Source organism: Scyliorhinus torazame, chromosome 19 (genome assembly GCF_047496885.1).
Source record: "Scyliorhinus torazame isolate Kashiwa2021f chromosome 19, sScyTor2.1, whole genome shotgun sequence".
Taxonomy (NCBI): domain Eukaryota; kingdom Metazoa; phylum Chordata; class Chondrichthyes; order Carcharhiniformes; family Scyliorhinidae; genus Scyliorhinus; species Scyliorhinus torazame.
In genome coordinates, this window is record NC_092725.1 from 137,411,501 (window position 1) to 137,437,840 (window position 26,340).

The 26,340-nt window shown below is 44.2% G+C and overlaps 1 protein-coding gene across 6 annotated transcripts in view; it reads left to right on the forward strand.

Annotated features, from left to right (window-relative positions):
- Positions 1-26,340, forward strand: part of LOC140396552 (dedicator of cytokinesis protein 4-like) — a 458,932-nt gene that overhangs the window by 154,645 nt on the left and 277,947 nt on the right. For all 6 annotated transcript variants that reach the window (XM_072485296.1, XM_072485300.1, XM_072485297.1 and 3 more), the window contains exons 7-8: positions 10,873-10,957; positions 21,843-21,994. In XM_072485296.1, the coding sequence (XP_072341397.1) occupies positions 10,873-10,957; positions 21,843-21,994 (237 nt within the window). The remainder of the gene's footprint in view (positions 1-10,872; positions 10,958-21,842; positions 21,995-26,340) is intronic.

Genomic DNA, 26,340 nt, shown 5'->3' on the forward strand with positions numbered 1-26,340 from the left:
AGTACAGAACATTGAAAAATACAGCACAGAACAGGCCCTTCGGCCCACGATATTGTGCCGAACTTTTGTCCTAGATTAAGAACAAATTAATCTACACCCCATTATTCTACCGTAATCCATGTAACTATCCAATAGCCGCTTGAAGTATAAGATTGTTTCTTGTAGTGTTTCATTATCTTCCTTTCCACGTTAAATACTTTTCTTGTTTAATGAGACAGAGATTTGAGTTCTCGCTGTTTTCTGCAAACATTCTCACTCAGCCAAAAAAAACCACGCGAAACTAGTGTTTCAGGTTCGAACATTTTTGCACATAACATCAGTGGGGTTTTGTGACACGGGGCACATTGATGCATTCAGAATGCCCCATGAATTGTGAAAATTCTGGCTCTAAAAATGTTTAAGGGGTCTGAAGTTGTCGAAGGCTGCTCACCAATTCCTGCTTCCCAACTTCTTCGCCTGGCAAGTATAGATTTTTGAGTTGATTTTTTTCCAGGAGGAAAAGAGTAGGTGAAATCAGTTGAGAATAAAATGAACTCCGTTTGTGTCAAAGGCAACATCCTGTCTCTGTGCTTCAGATTTGGCTTCCTCACATCAGTTTCAACTCGTGTTTATGTAAGAAAGGCAGTTTCTGTACGCAGAATGGTATTCTGTGCAGTGGGTAGAAAAGTGTGGCATGAGAAAAACAAATATGCCACACCTGCATTATATGGAATGACCACTTTGATTATATATGTTATATTATAGGAAACACTTCTGCTCTGCACTGAAAGATGATTAAGACCGTACTGTCAGATTATTAAGCACAGACTAAAACTTTAGTTATTTACAAATAAACTTTTGCATAGCAGCAGTACGTCACAGCACAACATTTGAGAACAATACGAGATTTAAATGCTTGATAAACTGTTTCAAAATGGGAAAAGAGATTGTCCAAAATATTTTTCTTTTCGGTGACTTCTGAACAAGGATTTGATGTAATGATAACCTCACATGTAATTTCCAGTGCTATGAGGTTAAAACCAATACAAAGCAGGAAGCCAATATCATGGAGCTGTCCATAGCTGTTTTGTTGGCTTCACTTTTGACATGCAAGTGATTTCTTCCCAATGGTCATTCAGTGGAGTTGTCAATTGTTGGAAAAAATATAGTTCAGGGCCCTGAAATTCCAAGGTCCTGCACTGCAAGTGCACTGGAACAGGATCCCAGGTGTCCCAGCGTAAAATACCCCAAATCTCTGGAATGTGGTCGTGAACCTAATTTGGATGACTGGCTTGTGACCGTAAAGGTGCTTTAGAAGCAGTGTGCAGTTCCATCAGCACATGTTGGAATGAGGTTAGAGAAGCCCCAAAATCTGCTAAGGGTGAAAGATTTAATGTTCGCCTTGTACTCTGAAATAATTCAAAAATTGTGTTATTAAAATTAACCCACCCCCTCTGGGATTGAATACATTTAATTTGCCACCTTTTGGTGCCTTCTCTGGGCCTCAAATAGCTCTTACTTGCCGTGTGTTCCACTGGAGCATGTCCTGAATTTGCCTAGCAACAGCAGCAAAGCGAAGTGCACAAATGATAAAAGGATAGAAGATGATAAAACCATGGGATTCCTACAGTGCAGAAGGAGGCCATTCGACTCATCAAGTCTGCACCGACTCTCTGAAAGAACACCCTACCCAGGCCCAATCCCCCATCCTATCTCCGTAACCCCATCTAGGAGCAATGTAGCATATCCAGTCCACCTAACCTGCACATCTTTGGACAGTGGGAGGAAACCGGAGCACCCGGAGGAAACCCATGCAGACACTGGGAGAATGTGCAAACTGCACACAGTCACATGAGGTCGGAATCTATCCTGGGTCTCTGGCGCTGTGAGGTGCTAACCACTGTGCCACCGTGCTGCCATTCAGCAACAGGTAGAAATCTGCCCGGAGACCGCAATAGACAGCATTCAAATGAATGTGTGTCTCCCATTCAGGAGATTAGATGGCTGCTTAGATTGAATCAGATATGAATAGTTTATGAGGAGAAACAGTCTATAGACGATAGGGAAGATCTCGGAGATATACATATGTTAATGCACAGTCAAGGACGTTGATGGGGGCAGTCAGCCGCATACACAGAAGGCATAATCGCAGAGGAACAAAGGTTTAATTGAACATAGAACAGTACAGCACAGAACAGGCCCTTCGGCCCTCGATGTTGTGCCGAGCATTGTCCGAAACCAAGATCAAGCTATCCCACTCCCTGTCTTTCTGGTGTGCTCCATGTGCCTATTCCAATAACCGCTTGAAAGTTGCTAAAGTGTCCAACTCCACTATCACAGCAGGCAGTCCATTCCACACCCTAACCACTTGAGTAAAGAACCTACCTCGGACATCCCTCCTATATCTCCCACCCCGAACCTTATAGTTATGCCCCCTTGTATGTAACAGCTCCATCCACCCGAGGAAATAGTCTCTGAACGTCCACTCTATCTATCCCCCTCATCATCTTATAATCCTCTATTAAGTCGCCTCTCATCCTCCTCTGCTCTGAAGAGAAAAGCCCTAACTCCCTCAACCTTTCCTCATAAGACCTATCCTGCAAACCAGGCAGCATCCTGGTAAATTTCCTTTGCACCCTTTCCAATGCTTCCACATCCTTCCTATAACGAGGTGACCAGAACTGTACACAATACTCCAAATGTGGTCTCACCAGGGTCATGTATAGTTGCAGCATAACCCCGCGGCTCTTAAACTCAAGCCCCCTGTTAATAAACGCTAACACACTATAAGCCTTCTTCACGGCTCTATCCACTTGAGTGGCAACCTTCAGAGATCTGTGGACATGGACCCCAAGATCTCTCTGTTCTTCCACATTCCTCAGAACCCTGCATTGACCCTGTAATCCACATTCAAATGTTTTCTACCAAAATGAATCGCCTCGCATTTATCAGGGTTAAACTCCATCTGCCATTTTTCGGCCCAGCTCTGCATCCTATCAATGTCTCTTTGCAACCTACAACAGCCCTCCACCTCATCCACTACTCCACCACTCTTGGTGTCATCAGCAAATTTACTGACCCACCCTTCAGCCCCCTCATCCAAGTCATTGATAAAAATCACAAATAGCAGAGGACCCAGCACTGATCCCTGTGGTACACCGCTAGTAACTGGTCTCCAGTCTGAAAATTTTCCATCCACCACCACCCTCTGTCTTCTATGTGATAGCCAGTTACTTATCCAATTGGCCAAATTTCCCCCTCTCCCACACCTCCTTACTTTCTTCATGAGCCGACCATGGAGAACCTTATCAAACGCCTTACTAAAATCCATGTATACAACATCAACTGCTCTACCTTCATCTACACACTTAGTTACCACCTCAAAGAATTCAATCAAATTTGTGAGGCAAGACCTACCCTTCACAAATCCGTGTTGACTATTTTGCATCTTTACAAATGGTCATAAATCCTATCCTTCAGGACCTTTTCCATTATCTTACCGACCACCAAAGTAAGACTAACTGGCCTATAATTACCAGGGTCATTCCTATTCCCTTTCTTGAACAGGGGAACAACATTTGCCACTCTCCAGTCCTCTGGCACTATCCCCGTTGACAGTGAGGACCCAAAGATCAAAGCCAAAGGCTCTGCAATCTCATCCCTTGCCTCCCAAAGAATCCTTGGATATATCCCATCTGGCCCAGGGGACTTGTCGACCCTCAGGTTTTTCAAAATTGCTAATACATCCTTCCTCAGAACATCTACCTCCTCCAGCCTACCCGCCTGAATCACACTTTCAAAAACATGGCCCCTCTCCTTGGTGAACACTGAGGAAAAGTATTCATTCAACGCCTCTCCTATTTCCTCTGACTCCATGCACAAGTTCCCACTACTGTCCTTGACCGGGCCTACCCTCACCCTGGTCATTCTTTTGTTTCTCACATAAGAGTAAAAGGCCTTGGGGTTTTCCTTGATCCGACCTGCCGAGGACTTCTCATGCCCCCTCCTAGCTCTCCTAAGCCCATTTTTCAGCTCATTCCTTGCTACCTTGTAACCTTCAAGTGACCCTACTGAACCTTGTTTTCTCATCCTTACATATCCTTCCTTTTTCCTCTTGACAAGACATTCAACCTCTTTTGTGAACCAATTGAGAACATCAATTGGCCTGATGATCAGAAGCCAGAGAGGCAGTTAACATCAAGCAGTCTCAGAGAGCAGACAAACCAGTTTCCAGCCACCAAGCCTGAAAGCTAGTTTTCCAGCTAGCAGCCTAGACGTCAAGTTTACTTGAAACCAGCCTCTAATCCTAATGCCTGGCCAGTGCAGAAAACCTTTGTAATGGCAGTTTTAAATATCTTTGCTGGCCCAGGAAAATACTTTCCCCAGACTTTACTATCATTCCTGTAATGTGCAGTAACTATCAGCTAGTTATTTAATCTGGAAGTTGTTTGGGGAAAGTTTTACAAAGTTCAGATATTGTGGATATATTATGGAACAAGGGGTATGTTCTGTGTGTGTGTGTGTGTGTGTGTGTGTGTGTGTGTGTGTGTGTGAATTCATACATCTTACGTGGAATAGTCCTGTTTTCGTGAATTTGTCTTTACTTTAAAGTCTTCAATAATTGTTCCACGACAATTGGGCTGTTTATTCTCATTGGAGTGTATCTTGCCTCCTCACACCAAAACAAAATAAAAGTATACACCCCCATGAACTGGTGTTCCAAGTCGGGATACCCTTGTCGAGAACATCAACGTGGTTCGTGATAAGCGTAAGTGGGAGAATTTGAGGTAGCTCAGGATCTATCTTCGACACACTCTAATACGTAGTGGGGGGCATGGTTTAGTGGACTGCTCACCTGCACTTCTGCAGACCAGAATTTTGACTGAAAATTATACCAGGTGAGCATCTGGTATTTCTGGGCTCTTCCAAGCTATTGAAATCTCAGTCCCGTGGTGGAATTATAAACTGCCGCTGTTCCAAAATGGTTAGTAGTCATATGTGAGCCTTAAGTTGAGATTCCAGCGATATCGCAACCAAATTTTATTCCATCTTCAGCCAAGATCTACACCCACACGTAACACAATTGCACTCTGACCCACCGAAATGGGAATCTGGTTGCCTCATTTTACCCAGCTGTGGTACTGAGGCTAATGGGCATTTCTGCTACTGTCACATCCGGGGTGGAACTAAGGACCTGCCTGGTCTGTTTGGCTCCGATATTGCCCAGATAAACCTGTTAAACGACCAGCTGACTCATAGTTATGTTTCATAGCCTGTAAGTTATTGCTGTTCAAAAGCGAAGAAAAGCCACCAGGACTTTGCCTTTTGAGCCTCGATGTAAAACCAATATTGGGCTTGGTTGCAATTTCATGCAAGTTCAATGGCTTAATTTTAAATCAGTGGGAATTTTACTTTGATAAAGGCTAATTCTCAAATACCAAACTGTAAGCACGAGCAGTTGGCATGTTTGGCAAGTTAAATTAATATGGATTGTCAACTATTACGTTTAGCACAGAAAATAAAGCTGAGGCAATCTATAATGAAGTCTGTTGCTAAGCTGATTAAGATAATGGCTTATTCATAAATGACAATACATCGATATCGCAAACGATTTTTGAATCTGTTCAGCTGTCACGTTCATTGATGCAGGAAATTGGTATAAATTAATGAGAAAATGTTTAGGTTCTGATTTTTGAGTGAGTCGTGATCCAAATAGGGCACAAATGCCTTTTTCTTTTATCCTGTAGGTAGAGTTTGTTTTCCATTACATTCTGCATGATTAGCGTTTCACATTCTGTTACTCTGCAGTGAGGTGCACAAATAGCAGTTTCACCATGCATGTTAGATTTTTGAGAATATCCCCCGACAGAAGTGAGTCTGCAAGGACTCTTTATTTATACATGAGTTTTAATTCTGGAAATTACTGAAAACAATCCGCCTGTGTCCTGCTTCACTTTTAACGTAACAAATACGTTTTGAAGCTACAGCCTTTTGGGGGACAGTGTCAGATCTTTCTGCAGCTGTCAGTCGCTTTTGGTAGTTTTCTGGAGTGCATGAATGTGATCATTAGAAAACACAGGACCACAGACACTTAATGCACAGAAAGAGGCCATTCGACCCACTATGACTATGTTGAATGTAGGAAATTGTTATATATTATGTTTTATATTTTTGACTTTGACTTTCATTGACTTTAGTCATTTACTGGTTTACAAAGAGATAGCTAATGAAATATTGTTAGTTTTTGGAGGTTCCCTGGAGTGTAGATAATTAATGAGCAATGGTGCTTAGTCCTAGCTAAGCAGGTCATGGGACGTCAAATGATGTAATTAATGGGAGAAGCCAGGTCTTTCCGTGGCTTTGACAGTTGGGCCATAGGATTTGAGTTTGAGAAGGCAGAAGGATTTTTAGGTTGTTCCTGAAATGGTCTCTCTCCAAAGGTCTGTACAGAGAACAAAAAGTAAACCTGATTGCTGACTTTATTTATGAGCGGATTTTGAATTGTACAAGGTTGCTTTGTTGGAATATATATAGTGGTAGGTGTAGATGGTGAGTTAATGTTTTTACTTTTATTTAAGAACTGTTTAAATGTTAGTTTCAAAACAATTTATTTGATAATGTGATTGAGTCTGTTTTTAAATTAAAGTTTGTTTTAACATAAAAGAGGAGACTGGGGGGGACATGACTGAGATGTATAAAATTATGAGGGTCACAGATAGAGCCAGGAAGAAACTTTTCCCCTTAGGGGGAGGGATCAGTTACCAAGGAGCATAGATTTAAGGTAAGGGGCAAGAGCTTTCAAGGGGTTGTGAGGAAGCACGTTTTTACACAGAGGCTGGTGAGAGTTTGGAACTTGCTGCCTGAAAGGGTGGTGGAGGCAGCAACTCTCATAACATTTAAGAAAAAGTTAGATGTGCACTTGGAATGCAAGGCATGCAAGGCCAAGTGCTGGACAATGGGATTAGAATACTTGGGTGGTTAGTTTTGACCGGTACAGATGTGATGGGCTGTAGACCTCTGTGACTCTATAACAGATACTTATTGGTCAAAGTCATTACTCCTGGGGTGAAGTATTCTTTTGTTACTGTTTTACAAATGGCAAACTGCTTGGGGTTTCTTGTCCGGCATCGTAACAAAAGATTGGAGCTGGTCCGTTATCCCAACACCTGTACCAACTCTTTGTTAGAGTAAAACCAATCACACTGTGCCCCACTCTTCCCCTCGCCTTAACTTCCTCCGTTTCAAATTTTTATCTACTTTTCCCTTTGAAATGGTGGCCACTGTCTCAGCTACATCCTGTGGCACAACACCGTGCTCAATCTCCATGTAAAACAATTTCTTGCAATTTTCATTTCACTCCTTTGTCACAGTTTTAAAACAATAACTCCAACCAGAGGAAGTAACTATTACCTATCCCCTTTGGCGCGATCTTAACAATGTGAATCAAACTCATTTAATGACTTCACCGCTCCAGTTGACATGCAAGCATCGCCAGTCGCTTTTCAAAACTCTCCTGGCACCATCCCGTCGTGCCTGACATCGTGCTGACTCTGATTTTCTTGTTGTTGTTTAACTGCTACCGCAGGCAAAATTTCAGACATTTAAATTGGATAATTTGCTGCTGCTTGTAATGATTCATGCATTTAAGTTTGTGACTGGAATCTGTCATAGCAACTTGACTATATATCAAGGGGATGGGCAGAGTGAATACTGACTATAGAGAAGAAGGCTGAGTAAGGGTAAATTGCAGGCCATGTGAAATTCTACCAAATGTCTTTCATGTGCTTCAGTGGAGGCATTCAAAACCTCTGTGATTGAGCAAGCTGTACAATTATGCCTTTAAAGCCACTACATGGGCATTAAAATGACAAACCAATCACTGTATCTGACCCCTGAGTGCTGTCAGAAAACACTGAATGTTCTTAAAGCTGTGTTGGCAAAGTTTAAAAATTGCCACATCAGGGATTTTTTCCCCCCGAAAGCATCATTTCAGCTCTGGTTGTAATAGATTACAGCCTGACGCCCATACCTGTCACCTTTGGTGACCTAAGGCTGATCAGTGAGACTAGCATTTTTTTTTTTGTTGCTTCCTCACTGCTCCTACTCGTGATGTTTAGTGTACTGGCTAGAGTATTTATTCTCTCCTAACATTAAAGGCATTCATTCTGAGCTTCAGAAGTGCACAAGACCATTGAACAAGTCACCTGGGGATATTTAGAATGCAACTTCGCATGAAACTGGAGTCATGTAGTTGGAAAAAATTGGAAGTGGTGTGAGATGGCCTTTTTGACTTGGTGCTAGAGTAATTGAGTTGCACGCTAGGATCTGACACTGGAATGATACTGCTGCGGTTCACATTGTGACTGAATAACCTGCAACCAAGTCAGCTATTTCAGAATTGCCAATAATGCTGGCTTCAAATTTGAACAGTCTGCAAAGAAGTATATTTTGCTAGCTTATTCAAAATCCTGTTTTGTGTGCGTTGCAATGTTTTACGATCATACATTTGGAAGACTGAAGCCATTGTCTTCGGTCTCTGCCACAAACTCTATTTCCTTGCCACCAGTTCCATCCCCGTCCCTCGCCGTGGTCTTGGGCTGAGCCAGACTGTTTGCAACCTCGGTGTCCTTTTTGACGCTTCATGTGGCTTCTGATCCAGTGTCACCTCTCTGTTACAAAGATCTCCATAATATTACCTGTCTCATTCAAAAATGCTTCATTGGCTGCAAAGTGCTTTGGGTTGTGCCGAAATTGTGAAAAATTCTTTTAAAATTTCTGCCCCCCCCCCCCTCCCCTCAAAGCCTCTCCAACTTTAAGTGACTCTGTTTCATCAGGCTTTTGATTATCCACCACATTAGCTCATTTGTTAACTCAGTGCCAAACATTATCTCTTACTTTCCTGTGTAGTGCCTTGGGATGTTTTGCTCATGGAATAAAAAGGAAAGTAGGCACTTGGATAAGAAATTGGCTTTTAAAGTTTTTTTTCCAATTTGTTCACGGGATGTGGGCATCGTTGGCTGGGGCAGCATTTATTGCCCATCCCTGAAGGCATTTAAGCGTCAGCCACATTGCTGTGGATCTGGTGTCACGTGTAGGCCAGACTAGGTAAGGACGACAGATTTCCTTCCCGAAAGTACAGCTGGGTTTTTGCGACAATCGACAATGGTTTCGTGGTCACTGTTTAATTCCAGACTTTTTTTCTATTGAGTTCAATTTCATTATTTGCCGTGACAGTATTTGAACCTGGGTCCACAGAGCATGACTCTGGGTCTCTGGATTACTAGTTCAGCGATAATACCACAACGCCACTTGGATAGTCAGAGGCTTTTCCCCAGGGTAGAGGGGTCAACTACTAGGGGGCATAGGTTTAAGGTGCGAGGGGCAAGGTTTAGAGGAGATGTACGAGACAAGTTTTTTTTACACACAGGGTGGTGGGTGCCTGGAACTCGCTGCCGGAGGAGGTGGTGGAAGCAGGGACGATAGTGACATTTAAGGGGCATCTTGACAAATCCATGGATAGGATGGGTATAGAGGGATACGGACCCAGGAAGTGTAGAAGATTGTGGTTTAGTCGGGCAGCATGGTCGGCACGGGCTTGGAGGGCCGAAGGGCCTGTTCCTGTGCTGTACTTTTCTTTGCTCTTTGTTGTTTGTTCACCGTAACGCCAGGCTGAGTGACAGGAAATAAAGTAGCGATAAATGGTTGTTTTTCAGACTGGAGGAAGATTTGTAGTGGAGTTTCCCAGGATTCTCTGTTGGGACTCTTGCTTTTCCTGATATAAATGACCCAGACTGTGGTGTTCAGGGCTTGATTTCAAAATTTGTAGGTGATATGAAGATTGGAAATATTTTCAAATGTGATGAGGACAGTTGTGAACTTCAAAAGTGTTGGTGAATTGGACAGACCAGTGGCAGATGAAGTTTGAGGTGAATCATTTTGGCAGGAAGAATATGGAGAGACAGTATAGGAGAAACTCTAAGGGAGGTGAAGTAACAGAGGGGGCTCGGTGTATATGTACATGAGCCATTGAAGGTGGCAGGACATGTTGAGAGAACAGTGTTAAAGCCAATAGTATCTTGGACTATATTAATAGGGGCATTGAGTACAAGAGTAAGGAGATCATGATGGAACTTGTTTAAGACCCTAGTTAGGCTAAATCTGGAGAACTGCGTCCAGTTCTGGACGCCAGACTTGAGGAAGGATGTGAAGGCATTGGAGATTAGATTCACAAGAATGATTCCACGAATATAGAACTATAGCACTGATCGGGGGAGGTTGCAACTTTTTCCCTTGGCGAAAAGAAGAGTGAGACTTAATAGAGGTATTCAAGATCCTGAGGGGTATGGACCTGGGTAAATGGTGAGCAGCTGATCCCACCCCAGAGTATTCAGAAGGAGAGGGCACAGATTCAAAATAATTGGCAAAAGGAGTAAAAGTGATTTGAGGGAAAATGCTTTCACCCAGGCGGTGGTTGGAGTCTGGAGTGAACATCATGAGAGGGTGCTGGAGGCAGGTTGGATCGAGGTTTTCAAAAAAGCAATTGGATCGCTATCTGTAAAGCGAGAATGTGCAAGGTTACAGGGATAAGGCAGGAGAGTGGGACTAGGTGAATGTGCAAGGTTACAGGGATAAGGCAGGAGAGTGGGACTGGGTGGAAGCATTTTCAGAAAGCCAGAGAAAACCAGAACGGCCGACTAGACTCCTCCTGCATTTTAAAAATTGCAATTCTGTGTTAAAAGGATTTATAAATAAAAATTAATATTTCAAAATAAGAGATGCCACAGTTTGGTATCGCACTGTGAATTCCATAACGACACGCAGTTACTATCTGGTGAAATATGGTACTTGAAAATTGTTCCAATCTATTATATCTTCTTTTATCTTCATAAATAGACAGATGGGCCTGGATCTGGTTCCAAGGAAAGAGTTCAGTATGGTGGATCCCGATGACATCAGTGTAACAGAACTATACAAATTGGTGAGCATCTATTAATGTTTTTATATTGCTAACTTGTTATATACTCTTCATTTGAAGGAGAGATTAGTGATGCGGCTATTGTACAAGAGGGATTAGTTGTGTGTAACTTTTAAAAATTTATAAAGCTATTCCTTCAATATTTTTACTCAGTCTTAAATATTACAGTTGTAGAATGTGCCTCCGAAATCAGTGTCTACCCTGAGCTTCTCCTCTGTGCCTCTGCTTTGAGGAAGAGCAGAGGGAGGATCAGGAGGCAGATTGCGGGGAAGCCAAGCTTAAACAAGCAGTGGAGGTAATCTCTCCCCTTTTCTCATTGATACCCTCATCCTTGTTTCTGCCGATGCAAGTGGGCTGCTTCATCTTTGACCCCTTGGTAGCAGTTCAGAAAGCTCTTCTCCCTCTGCAAAGTAATAGCCAGGTTTTGCCAGCTGCTAGACAGCTGCAGACAAAGCTCGTTAAGGGAGACCTTCAGTTGATTAAAATCTGAGAACATTTTCAAATTAGTCCCATCGTCATGATTCCCTTTTGGTTTTAAAATCAGCTCAATCATTGGCTAACATAATTGTACAAATACCAAGGCTGCCAGTTGGGAATTAATCCTTTGCACAGACATTGCCCCCGCTTTAATTCATTTAATTCTGTATGTATCTTATAAAATAATCTGACAATTTTCTCTGTTTGAAAGCCACTGCGCTTCCTCCACATGTGGTGGCCTATTGACCTTCGTACTGCCTGCTACTTGAAACTGTGTCACTTTGAGCAGCCAATTGGCAGACTTGATAAAACCGATTATCAGTGGTGGTGGTTGTGGATTAAATGCTGTCACGGATAAGAGGAGAACTTTGTGTGATCGGGTTGTGGCAAATTACTCAATGTTATTTGAAGAAGAAAAAGGAGAGTCTTGCTTTAACGTCTGACCTGAAAGGCAGCACCTTCAACAGTGCAGTAAAAACCCTGGTGTCAGTTTAGATCATATGATCAAATCTTCTGACATTTGAGCACACGACCCATCATTTGACTCGAGGATACGTGTGCTTTGCCTATGACAAGGCTTGAAGTTGGCCTTCTTGACAGGCTTCTGTGGGGTCACGTCCTCAAATTGTTGGTTTAAGAAGTCAGCTTTACAAGGTGCTTTCACTGCAACCCCTTAACCCCATTTTCCAGGCCTTCTGATTTAGCTTCAATCCGCACTTTTTGCCCTCCTGCCATATTCTAATTGACTGATTCCACAAAATTTGACAGGGTAACCTTAAGAGGATGGGGTGGGTGGAAGTTGCGAATGACAGGACTGAGGATGTTAAGATCGTTGACTTTTATGAGCAAAGTGCAAATCAGCAGTGCTTTTGGATTCAACCTAATTCTGTTGCTCCTCTGCGGAATTCAATATTAGCTTGAGAGAGAAGGAAATAACAAGAAAGTGGATAAAGGTGAACCTGTAGATGTATTTGTAACGGGCTCCTTATTTCAGAAAGGACATAAATACATTCAAAGCCGCTCAGCTAAGGTTCACTCAGATGCTTCCTGGGCTGAAGCAGTTTTCTTATGAGGAAAGGCTGGACAGGCTAGGCTTGTATCCATTGGAGTTTCAAAGAATGAAACATCGAGATCCTGAAATCCACAACAGGATAGATACTGGGAGGATATTTCTGCTTGTTGGAGAGAGTGGAGGATGCAGTTTAAAAAAACAAGAGTTATTCTTTTAAAATGGACATGAGATTTTTTGAGGCTGCAAATGTGCTAAATGATAAGTATGGAGGGTGCAGAGAACGGGAGGGTCAGAGAGGGAAGTGGTCAGTGAGGGGGAGGGGAGGGTCGGGGGAGGGAGGCGGCCGGGGGAGGGCGACGGCCGCGGAAGGGTCGGGGGAGGGAGGCGGCCACGTGAGGGAGACGGCCGAGGGGGGGTGGGGAGGTGGTCGGGGAGGGAAACGGTCGGGGGAGGGAGACAGCCGATGGAGGTGGCAGGCGGGAGGGAGGGTTGGGAGAGGGAGGCAGCAATCTGTCACACCTTGATTTGATCTGTCCCATTACCTTGCTGACATTAAGTCTTGAATAAATTGTAACTTCCCTCAGCTCAGAATTGGGGGAATTAAGCCATTATCTTCAGCCAACTGCTCCTTATTCATGTTGATTGGCTGTGAACCACTACCTCTGCTTGAATGGGACTGATTGGCTCCTCATCATCCTGTTCAATCCATATCTTTGGCTATATCTTTCAAATTGCTAATCCACAAGGGTCCCCACACGTCTGGAGAGAGGGCAAAGTGACAAGAGACAGATACATATCCACACACTATTTTTGAGCTTCCCTTGCTAACAGCACTGTGGGTGTACCTACACTACCTGGACTTCAGCAGGTCAAGGTGACTCACTACCCACCTTCACAAGGGCAATTAGAGATGGGCAATAAATGCAGGCCTAGCCAGCGAATCCCATATCTTAATGTTGCAGCTTTTAACAATAAACCTGACTCACATCTGTCACGTAGTAAAAGGATACAGTGAACAATTTGTCGAGAGGTTTTTCTAAGCAGGGTGTAAAGTATATATTAGTTTTTAAAAGCAGATTCCATCTGCTCTAAATGGACATCCAGACCATTTCTTTGCACAATTTTGAAACATATGGGGCGGGATTCTCCGACCTCCTGTGTATCCTGCCCCGCCGCTCCGACGCCGGCTGCCAAATTCTCTGGCGCTGGTTTCCAGGCGGGGAAGGGAGTACGGCGCACCGGTCGGGGGCTGTTGGCAGTGGTCCCCCCCAGCAATTCTCCGGGCCCCGATGGGCCGAGCGGCCGTCTGTTTTCGGCCAGTTCTGCCGGCGTGAAATTGACATTGGCCATCCCGGCAGGATCTGGCTTGGAGTGCGGCTAGCGGAGTCCTCGGGGTAGGGAGGGGGGGGGGCCGGAAGATCCGGCCCCAGGGGGGGCCCCCACGGTGATCTGGCCCGCGCTCGGGGCCCACCTATCTGCGGGCGGGCCTGTGCCGTGGGGCACTCTTTCCCTCCGCGCTGGCCTCTGAGGCTCTGCCATGGCCGGTGCAGAGAAGAAACCCCCTGCGCATGAACAGGAAACACGCTGGCGGTTCTGTGCATGCACCAACTGGCGCCGGCCTAGCCCCCGGAAGTGCGGAGGATTCTGCTACTTCTGGGCGGCCCGACTCCGGAGTCGTTCGTGCCGTTCTAGGCGCCGGCATCGGGCCATCCCACCAATTGCGGGAGAATCCCGGCCATGGTTCCTGAATTAAAATGTCAACGCTGGAACATTTGAAAAAAAAAGGATAAGCTGTTATGTTGAATATATCTGTTGCTCTGCTAACCCTGGAATACAGTCACTCTGAGGATATTTAAATAGATAAAAGATGAAGAAAAATAATTTGCAGAAAAACAGACCAAACCCTCAACTAATTAATTAATTTATGCAGATCGTCTGAACTTGCTCAAGCTGTGAATTTAAAAAGGCCTGTTTTTGCATGTCATGTCATTTGACTTTTTGTTGGAATGATTGTTTAATGTTATTGTTAAGTCTCAGTTGCAGTATCACTCTCTAAACTGAGTGATCAAGTGTTGCTTAATTAAGTGTGGTATCATTCATGTGATTAATTGGTGTTCTCTTCTCCTGACCACCGTTCCACAAAGATTACTTCAGTGAGGATTCGCCAACATATTTGCAAATGAGCAGAACTGATTTAATGTTCTTACAATTTCTCGAATTAGATTTTTTTTCTACAGTTACTGCCCTGAAAATCCGAATCGATGCCATTATTGGAGACTGCCCATTAGAATTGTGTCAATAAAGCAACAGGCAGGGTGCAGGGAGCTGTGGAAATTCCCTGTCCCTGATCTCAACATTGCACTTCAACCTAAATTCAAATTAAACCTAATGAAGGAGTATTTATCTATTTTAATTGCAATGTGACCTCAATGTCCTGTCAGACCACGAGTTGTTTTTCAAACCCTAAAATTACTTATTTCTAGCTCCAAAACCTTCCGTTTCTGTCAATACCCTACTTCCAGAGTAGCCAGGAAATCTCGCCCTTCAATTATTTTGCCTCCAATTTCTTTCTGTCAGCATTCTGAGCTCTCCCCTACAAATAATGCCAATCATGTAAAACTCTTCCGTCCATATCCTAAACCCCACTCTCCCTTCACCTATCCTTTTCCACTTCCATGCCCTCATGATTGCCCACTGCATCAAGACCCTCGCTCCCATTTAAAAATTCCTCAGTGACTTTGCTCCCTCCTAGCGTTGCGACCTCATCCACCCCATTGTCCCAGCCCTCTATTCGGATTCTAATGATGATGACCGGGAGAGCCAGGCTGAATATAGAAAGGGAAAGTGAAAAAAGAAAATTGGCAAAGTAGAGAGAGTATGGGAAACTGCAAACATATATTAAAGGGAGCCCAAAAGTTTTCTGCAGGCATCTAAACAATAAAGGGATAGCAAGAGAATGGTTGGGGCCAATTAGGGACCAAAGTGGGGATCGACAACTGGAGGCAGATGGTTGGCAGAGGTACTAAATGAGTACTTTCCAACTGTCTCTACCAAGAAGAAGTTACCACCCAAGTCATGGAGAAGGTAGTTGAGATACTGGATGGGCTAATAAATAACAAAGGGGAGGTATTAGTATGGTTGACTATACTTAAGGTTGGTCAGTCACCAGGAATGGATGGGTTCCAGCCAGTGATGCTGAGGGAAGTAAGGGGGGTAAAATTAGAGACGCTAACCTCAATCTTCCTTGGAAATGAGGATTGCACCAGAGGACTGGAAAATTGCAAATGTTTAAACCCTTTTTCAAACAAAGGGTACAAGGATGAGCCCAGCAGCTATTGAACAGTTCAACGTCTGGTGGGAAAGCTTATGAAATGGTTATCTGGAACAAGATGAACTGTCGCTTGGATTTGAGGAAACCCGGCACGGATTTGTTAAATGCAAATAGTATTTAACTTGATTGAGTTTTTTGATGTGGTAACAGCGAGGAGTGATGAAGGGCATTGTAGCTGATGTGGTGTACAAAGATTCCTAAATGTTGTTTGAGGAAGTTCCTGTAGGCTTGGTGGTAAAGTGGGAACCAAGGAAATAAATGGGACAGTGGCAGCATGGATGTGAAGTCGGCTGAGTGACAGAAACCAGAGTTGTGGTAAATCGCTGATTTTCAGGCTGGAGAAATGCACACCATGGCGTTCTCCAGGGGATACGGGACCATGGCTTTTCTTGATGTATATTAACAACATAGGCTTCAGTGCACAGGGCAGTATTTCAAAATTTGTATGTGACACAAAACTTGGAAACATTGTGAACTGTGGGAGGACAATGATCGATTCAGGAGGACATAGATTGGTGGGATGGGCAGACGCATGACAGAAGTGTGAAGTGATACATTTTGGTCGGAAGACTATGCGAAACAATGAGTTACAAGGAACAAATCAGGGGGTATATATGCACAAATCAATGCAGGGTGGTTAAAAAGGCACATGGAATCCTGGGCTTCATAAATAAAGGCACAGAGTACAAATGCAAGGAAGTGATGACGACCCTTTAGAGTACGCTGGTTTGGCCTCAACCGGAGTATGGTGCAGTTCTAGACACCACAATTTGGGAAGGATGTGAATCCTTTAGAGAGGGTGCATAAAACCTCATGAGTATGGCCTCAACCGGGACCTTGGATTCATGTCTCATTATATTCAGCTCCCACCATCTGGGCTTGCGAAATCCTACAACTGTCTTGGCTTGAGACAATTCATACCTCTTTAACCTGTGATTATCTCTCTCCAGTCACACCGTCTGGACCTGTAAAGACTTAATTACCTGAAAAGACCCTCATTCAAAGTATCATCTTGCATCATTGACTTTGTCTATGTATGTGTTTGTGGAACCCACCTGTTCACTCACCTGATGAAGGACCTGTACTCCGAAAGCTCGTGATTCCAAACAAACCTGTTGGACTTTAACCTTGTGTTGTAAGACTTCTTACTGTGCCCACCCCAGTCCAACGCCGGCATCTTCACATAAAAGATTTATGAGGTTGGTTCCAGGGAAGAGAAGCTTTGGTTACTTCAGGCTAGGGGTTGTTCTTCTTTGAAAAGAGAATGTTGAGTGGAGATTCGATGGAGGTGTTAAAATTTGAGGCATCATGCGAGAGTAGATTAGAGAAAACTGTTCCCATTGGTGGAACAGCCACAAACCAGAGGGCACTGGATTTTGGTGAGAGGCAAAAAAGAAATTAGGGTGACATGATAAAAGAACATTTATTTTGCAGTGAGTGGTTAGAGTCGAATGCACTGTCTAATAGTTCACTTGTGGCTTTCGAAAAGAAATTGAAAAGGCTATTGAAGAGGGAAGATTTGCAGGGATGCCGGAGTGATATTAACTGGGCTGTTCATACAGATACTTGACATGGATATAAAAGGTTTGGGTCTCCTCCTGTGCTGTGGCCAGTCTGTGAATCTATGTCCTTGTATCGACTGTTCTGACGTCAGTGGCACAACCTACAGCTATATCGATCTGTGACAAATTCCATGGTATTATCATGACAACTTAAAAGAGTCAACTAGTTTTGTGTATAAATATATATTGGCATAAAGCCAATGCTGGGATAGATCGAGAATGGCTGGTTGAGCCCAGTGAGTCCAGCTTCCAGAAGAGAGATTTTGCCTGACTTCCATGCATTACTAGTCTCGAGCTAGCCCATAGACTAGAAAATTGTGGAGTTTCACCATCATGAAAAATGTATTTAAAGTTATCTGGTCAATTATCAGGCGACTTTTAAAATTGCTTATTTGGTGTCTTGAATGGTTGGCTGGTTTGAAATGGCAGAAGGTCACAAGGATGTGCGAGCAGCTGTTCTCTGCATGTTCTTCTTGTGGAATGTGAGACCGGAAGACACTTGTGCTTAACCACAAGAGGGTGTTCAGCATCATGTTGCCATTGGACAAGAGAACGTTTTGTCACTTATGTGATATGACTAAGTGGAGGTTGGGTTTGGTGCTTGTGGGACTTCAGACTGTCATTATCGAATCCTTTAGGTTCGACACAAAGGGAATGTTTGGTTTTACACTTCCAGGCACAGAAACATTAAATTAAACCCACTTAAAAATATACCTTATTTCTAATGTTTACCAATATAAATCCCTTAAAACTACCTTTGTTTTCCTAATAGCTGCAGCTCTTGCTGGCTCCTGCTTTCAGTCTTCAACCTGATTTACTTCTTAAAGGCGGCACCCTAATTTGAAAGGCACGGAGTAGATTGCAAAAGCAAAGTGCTGCGGTTGTTGGAAATCTGAAATAAAAACAGAAAATGGTGGAAGGACTCAACAGGTCTGGCACCATCTGTGGTGAGAGAAATCAAGTTAATGTTTCACCTCAATGACCTTTCATTCGGACAGTTCTGATGAAAGTTCAGTGACCTGAGGCCCCACCCCCGGTGAAGGATCCCCCCCCTCCCCCACACACACACACAGGGCAGCCGCGGACTCGGTCCGCAGCCGCCGACGAGCATTCCCGACAGGCAAAACGTAGTTAGAACTATGCCGGCGGGAACTCGGCCAGTTGTCAATGAACAATCGCCGCGGGGGCCTCTGTAAATGGCCCCCTACCTGCGCCGCGTAGACCGTGTGTGTGTGTGTGATTCGTGGCGATTATCCGGAGAATCGTGGGAGCGGCGTGGCGCCGGGTTTTCGGCGTCAACCCCCATTCTCCACCCCCGCGCCGATCGAGATTTCCGCACGGAGGCTCGGAGCACTCCGCCCCCTATCTTCCTTCAGAAGAGTCTTGGGACATTTTCAAGTTTGTATATCAATTCAAGGAAAAGCAACATTGGGTGCCGTGGAGATATTGATGACGCCATAACAGACAATTGTCATCCTCCATTCTCTGAGGGAAGCAGAGTGGCTAACCTATCCCGGAATGAGCTGGAGAACTGATTTAGAATTTGTTTGGGGGCATTGCTGGCTTGGCTTGTCCCTAATTGCCCTCGAGGGCATTTTAGGAGTCAATCACATTGCTGTGGGTCTGGAGTCACTGTGGGCCAGACCTGATAAGGTCGGCAGATTTATTTTCCTGAGAGGACATTAGTGAACCAGATGGGTTTTTCCAACAATCAACATTGTCATCATTGTAGACTTTTAATTACAGATTTTTAAAATTGTATTCAAATTTCACCATGTACCGTGGTGGGATTCGAACCCTGGGTCTCTAGATCACTAGTCCAGTGACTTTACCACAGCAACACCACCTTCCCAACATTTTCTGAACAGTACTGAATATAAAGCTATTGTGCTGTATTGATTCCACCAATTTAAAAATCAAATAATTCTGAATGTCACAGAGTTTCCACAAACCCTGAACTACTAATATAATCGCAGATTATGGATGGAAAGATGCCAATTGTAATAGATACCCATCTTCAATTTAGTTGCCTAAATTAGCAAAAGGATTTGAGGTTTGTTCAATTCTGCAAGGTGAAACTAGTTTTGAAGATCACCTGTAACAGAATGTATTGAAATGGCCGAACATGGTTCTTAGCAGATCGATTCTTCATTCCGGCTTGAGTGTGCATTGAAAAATCATCATTGTGTTTCAGCAGATTTCATTACCCACTTAATAAATGTAATGGACAAGGGAAAAGGTGTATATATAGTTACATTTTATTGAATCCACAATTATCTTCCTGCAATATGATATCTGTTTATTTGCATGTACATATGGGGTTGCAAAGGTCAGAAATATATCGCTATTCTGCCACCTGACTCAAGTCCATGGTGACTGATCAGAATATCAATATGGAAATTAATAACATTTAGTGTATCCATCACAGATAATGTAATGGTGCAATTTTGTTATGGTGGAAATACTGTAACAGGAAATAGCCCAGTACCCTGACGCTTCTTTCAATAGGAATGGCTATGATGCCAAATGAAAGTTGGTAACCAGGATTCCGTTTTTGATGATGGGGTTGAGGTTCTCTTTGCACTGATCTTGTGTGCAAAAGTGTGGTTAATGAGGGATCAGAAGCCGAAACGACCCATCCCGGCCCCTGCTGTAAGCATCTAGAATTAAAGCAAATGACCACGCCGCCATGCCTCCAGCATCATTTGAATGGCAGCAGCATGAAGGCTGGCTTAATTGCAGTAAATTGAAGGTTGCCACTGATTTTAATGCAGCAGAGGTATGATAATTACCGTAATCTTTTCAGCAAAGGATATTGGGGTAACGGTGAAGTTGTGCAGAAGTTTCAAAAGTTATGAAGTAGCTGAGTTATGGAAGTTGTTCAAACCATAATTCACTGGAACGTCTGTGATAGAATAATGGCTTATTTCACAGTTCAAATTCCAGGTCTTTATATTGGGCCAGATCTGGTTAGAAGTAGAAGAAAAATAGTGATACGTACTATTATTAATCTGCCAGTAAATTCGGGGGATTAAAGGATAGGTCTGAACCTGTGAATCTCTAATAATTGTCTTTATTGTCACAAGTAGGCTTACATTAACACTGCAATGAAGTTACTGTGAAAAGCCCCTAGTCGCCACATTCCGGCGCCTGTTCGGGTACACTGGGAGAATTCAGAATGTCCAAGTTACCTAACAGCATGTCTTTCGGGACTTGTGGGAGGAAACCGGAGCACCCGGAGAAAACCCACGCAGACACTTGGAGAACGTGCAGACTCCACACAAACAGGGACCAAGCTGCTAATCGAACCTGGGAACCTGGCGCTGTGAAGCTATAGTGGTAACCAACTATGCTACCGTGCTGCCCACTGCATTTATAAGTCGATTTACACCATGCCAATGTTTGCTATGTATAAATGACCTTTCCCCTTTGCTTCCCCATTATGTTTGTGTCATAACCCCCACGACGATCGTGAGGAAATCATCATTGATCTCCCGTAGGTACAAGCTTCTGAGATAGAGGGCGGAGGCCACCCGCCTGGGTCTTGTTATTCACTGATATAAAAGCTGGCTGGCCCAAAGTGGGGCCTGAACAGATAGGCCTCCCAGCAAGGATTGTACTGCGAGTGAGATCCTGCTTTACACGACTTTGTACATCGTTTATGTTCAATTTTTGCAAGTTACTAAAGTTTGCATATTTGTTGAATTTTCAGAGTTTCCAGTAGTACCTAGCAGAGAATGAGAGGAGTGGAATTTAACTGCAAAAAGTATTGTTTCAATCATGCATTAGTTGTTGATGCAGTGTCAATCAACCCCTCTGGCTTGGAAAGTGTCCAATTTAAACTGTTAATCCAATTGCTCGTATAGATAATAGAGATCTTTCCAATTTTTTTTTTAAAAAGCACATCATCTTTACTCTTTTTCGCAATCCAAATTTTTTTTCTGTCCGTTTCTCTTTCTGAGCCTTTAATGACCCTAATTCAGCTATTATCTTTCAGCATCCTTCTCTGCTGTTTCACTATTTCTTTCTTGATCTTTAAATTTTGTTGATTGAGAAGACGCTTCACTGAGGCTCCAGATGCCTGACTACCCTGAGCCGCAGGTCAACTCTTACCGCCAGAAAATTACACTGCTACAGAGGTTTGAGCTGAAGGGTGTAGAGTGTGGCTAACGAACAGTGTGTGCTGCAAAGCATCCTGCTGCAGAAATCTAAGTAGTAGGTGCAGTTGACCTGAGTGAGAAAATTCTAGTGGCATGTCACAAATTTTCTTTAATTGAAAGGGCATAGCTTTCACTGTGCAGCTCTGCCTCCGGATCGCAATTCCTTGTGGGGAAATCACAGGCAAAAATTGGAACACTTCCATCGTAAAAACTGGATAAATAAATTTCAGTGCACTGATTATGGACAGGAGAAAGCCTGTTGTTACTACGATCATTTTGTTGTGCAGCTGTCCATGTGACTGGTGGTTTTCTAATATTTGGTTTGATTTTTGTGATTTGCTAACAGATGGAGCACAGACATCGAAAGAAAGATACCCCAATACCAACGAGTTCCCACCACCTCTTTCTGCAAATGAAGAGTCTGATGTGTGCTAATCTAGGCGAAGAACTAGAGGTCTTCTTTTCAATTTATGACAGCAGGGAAAATCATCCCGTCAGGTGAAGTACAATTTTTCAATTTTTTAAAAACAAAAATAAACTTTTTCAACATAATTCGCCATATTTGAATTGAGATTGCTGGGGGATTTGAATGTTATTAACCTGCAGTTTAAGCTGCTAAATAATGTAATTGAAGCAGATTCCTCGGCTTGGTTCCTTTTTGAAATGCTTGTACACTTGTCAGTGAAAGCCTGAAATCGATCGCCTGTTTCCAAAATGCAGACTCTTCATGTCAGTCCTCTAATGTGTAATGAGGTACCAAAAAAAATAGTTATTAGATTTAAAGCATCATTACTGAAACAGCTTCTTTTAAATAAAACATGACACTATGGATTACTCCCAAATAAACAGTGAAACAGGAGCCTGCAGCCGTAATTAAGTATACTGCCTCTGATTGGGATTTGGTAGACATGGGATTCCTGGTTGACACACTTCAAGGTTCTGCTGGAGCTGTGTTGTACATTGCTACTGTGTTGCTTCCTTTCATATCACTTCCCCTTGAAATAAAGCTCTGAGTCAGCTTTGCTTGGAAGCAGTCTTGGTTCTGATTTAGCAGGTTGTGCTGCACTAGGGGCTGCATCGCTGGGGGTGCTGGATTTCCGGTGAGCTGTTAAGCTGTGGGGTCCAGTCTCTGACATAAAGATGGACATAAAGTTCTCCCAGTTATATTCGCAGAAGAGTGGGGAGTGCTCCGAGATTCCTCGCTAGCATTCGTGTCTCGGGCATCACCACCGAAAGAGCTGATCTGCTCTTCCACTAATTTACTGTTTGTAAGGCTTTGCTGTATGGGAAATGATTGTCAAATTTGCTCACATTACAGCAGCTCCTGCACCTCGAAAGCCAACCGTTGCTTCTGTAGAAGTTTAGCCATTCCGAGGATATGCTATATAAATATTTTCTAGAGTGGGTTTCTTCCCATACTCGGAGGGATCTTGGCAGGGTGGATGTGATGAGGATGTTTCTTCTTGTGGGTGATTCTAGAACTAGCAGATGAAAAACAAGGAGTTGTTCATTTAAAATGGAGATGAGGTGAAATATTGTCTATTCGGGTCATAAGTCATAGAATTTACAGTGCGAAGGAGGCCATTCAGCCCATCGAGTCTGCACCGGCTCTTTGAAAGAGCACCCTACCCAAGCCCACACCTCCACCCTATCCCCATAACCCAGTAACCCAACCCAACACTAAGGGTAAGGGCAATTTTGGACACTAAGGGCAATTTAGCATGACCAATCCACCTAACCTGCACATCTTTAGACTGTGGGAGGAAACCGGAGCACCCAGAGGAAACCCACGCACACACGGGGAGAATGTGCAGACTCCGCACAGACAGTGAGCCAAGCCGGAATCGAACCTGGGACCCTGGCGCTGTGAAGCAATTGTGCTAACCACCATGCTACCGTGCTGCACTGTCATTGGAACTCTTCCTGAAAAGGTGATGGAAGCAGAGTCTTTGAATATTTTGAAGGCAGAGGTGGATGTATTTTTGATATGCAACGGGGTGACAGGTCACCCAAGGGGATGGGTAGGCAGGAATGTGAAATTAAAGATTAAAATTAGATCAGCCATGATCTTATTGAATGGCAGAGCAGGCTCAAGGGCCCAAGTGACTTACTCCTTACTTGGATCTTCGCATGTAAATTTGAAAATCGATTCCCCCACCGCCCCCCCTCCTTTCAAGTCTTCATTCAATCTCCTTGCATGTCACTGAATATAAAATCTGCCATGTAATGGTGCAATCAGGCACTGTTTTAGAATGTAATATGGAAAACGTTTTAAAAATCCTCATATATTTAAGAATGGTAACTTTTCATCGCATCTACGGTGTGGAGTCAAGCCCTTCGCCCCAAACTGGTCCATGCCAACCAGAATTCCCATCTAGGCTCACCCCATTTGCCTGCATTTGGCCCATATCCCTCAAAATCTTTCCTATCCATGTATTTGTCTAAATGCCTTTGACATGTTGTCAATGCCCCTGCCTCAACCATTTCCTCCGGCAGCTCATTCCACATACGTACCGCCCTCTGTGTTGGAAAAAGAAAGTTGCTCCTCTGGTTCCCATTAATTTTTTCCCCTCTTAAATTAAACCTATGCCCTCTCGTTCTCAATTCTCCAACTCTGGGGGAAAAAGACTGAGTGCATTCACCCTATCCGTGCCTCTCATGATCTTATACACCTAACAAATTTGTGAGGCATGATCGCCCGTACACAAAGCTGTACTGACAACTCCTAATCAAACCCTGTCTTTCCAAATGCCTGTATATCTTATCCCTCAGAATCCTCTCCAGAAACTTACCCCACCACAGATGTTTGGCTTACCGGTCGATAATTCCCAGGTTTTCCTTTGCAGCCCTTCTCAAATAAGGGCACAACATTTGATATCCTCCAGTCTTCTGGTACCTTCCCTGTGGCTAACGTTGATCCAAATATCTCGGCCAGGGCTCCCGCAGTTTCTTCTCTAGCCTCACCCACTGTTCTTGGATATACCTGGTCAGGGCCAGGAGATTTATACACCTTCATACAGTTTAATACGTCCATCAGCTCCTCTACTGTAATACGAACTGTCCCCAATATATCACTACTAACCTTCCCAGGTTCCCAAGTCTTCATGTCTTTCTCCACGATAAACACAGAGGAGAAATATTAATTGAGAATCTCTCCCATCTCCTATGGTTCCACACATGTGTGTCCACTTTGGTCCTCGAGGGCTCCGCTTCTCTCTCTCGTTATTCTTTTTCCTTTAATACACTTAAAGAATCCCTTTGGATTCAACTTAATCCTCTCAGCCAAAGCTACCTCATGCCCCCTTTTTGCCCTCCTAATTTCTTTCTTGATTCCTGTGTCTCGTGTACACCTCCAAGGAATCCCTTGATTCCAGCTGCTTGTAATTGAGCCATTTCTCCTTCTGGCCAAAACCTCAATATGTTTTCTCATCCATGGTTCCCTATTCCTGCCAGCCTTGCCCGGCACCCTTACAGGAACATATAGACCCTGAACTCTAGCTGTTTGACTTTTTTTTAAAATAAATTTTTGTATTCTCCTCCTTTTTCACATTTTCTCCCACATTTACATCCATCACCAATAAACAATAATCAGCAAGATATGTCAGTCCCCATAATAACAACGATCCCATCTACCCACCAACCCCCAGACCTCAACCCGCATGTTTACATAAACAAATGACAAAAAGGAATCGGGGATTACCCGTAGTCACCCTTAATCTTACACAGCTCCCCCCCCCCCCACCACCACCACCACTACCACCCCAGGTCTCCAGCTCCTCCCGTCCACTGCCTCTTGTAAAACTCTTCCTCCCAACCTCGGTTCCTTCCCCCAACTTTCCACCCCGGCTAGACCACTCGGACCCTGTTTTGCCAGGCTCCGATGGCCGCAGCCCCTCCCCCCACCTCACTCCTGTTCACTGGCCGGCTTAAACCGGCCAGCGTGGAGGCCCCCGCCCGGGTCCCTTTCCCACTTGCCCGGCCCTAGGAAAGCCCAAAGATCCCCTTTTAGCACACAAACCCCGCATATCCACCTACACCCCAAAGAACTCTCATTTTGAGTGAAAGTCCCGTCCCTTCCCTTGTCCAAATATATACCACATTGGCTCCTTTAATCTCTACACCTGCGCGCAGTGATACAAAAAAGAAGAAAATACAGTCATGAGGTTACATCGGCACATGGCCTTTCCTCAATTTGCCAGTTCTGCCACAGTCCTTCTGCTTTCGCAAACTCCTCCACTGCTTCCGCCGTTCCAAAATAAAAGTCCCTGAGCTTATAAGTCACCCTCAGCTTCGCTGGATATCCAATGCCGCACCGCACCTTGCTAATTGTACAGTGCCCTCTTCACCCGGTTGAAGGCAGCCCGCCTCCTTGCCAGCTCCACCGTAAAGTCCTGGTATACACGTATACCTGCTCCAGCCCACTGCACCACCCCCTTCTGCTTGGCCCAGCTCAGGACCTTCTCCTTCACCCTGTACCTACGGAAGCACAGAGTCACTGCCCTTGGCGGCTCACTCGCCTTTGGTACAGGCCTCCACGACCGATGAGCCCGATCCAGTTCATATCGGGAGGGATCCTCCCCCTCCCCCAATAGTTTTGCCAGCATCGCGGCAAAATACTCAGTCGGCTTCGGTCCTTCAACTCCTTCGGGCAGCCCCACAATCCGCAAATTCTGTCGCCTGGATCTGTTTTCCACGTCTTCCATTTTTCCTCGCAGATCCTTGTTAGTATCCATCACCTTCCGCATCTCTTCCCCCATCGAGGCAAGTTGATCACCGTGCTGCAATAACGTCTCCTCCACTTCCTTCAGCACCTCCCCTTGCTCTCGCACCTCCGCCACTGCGCT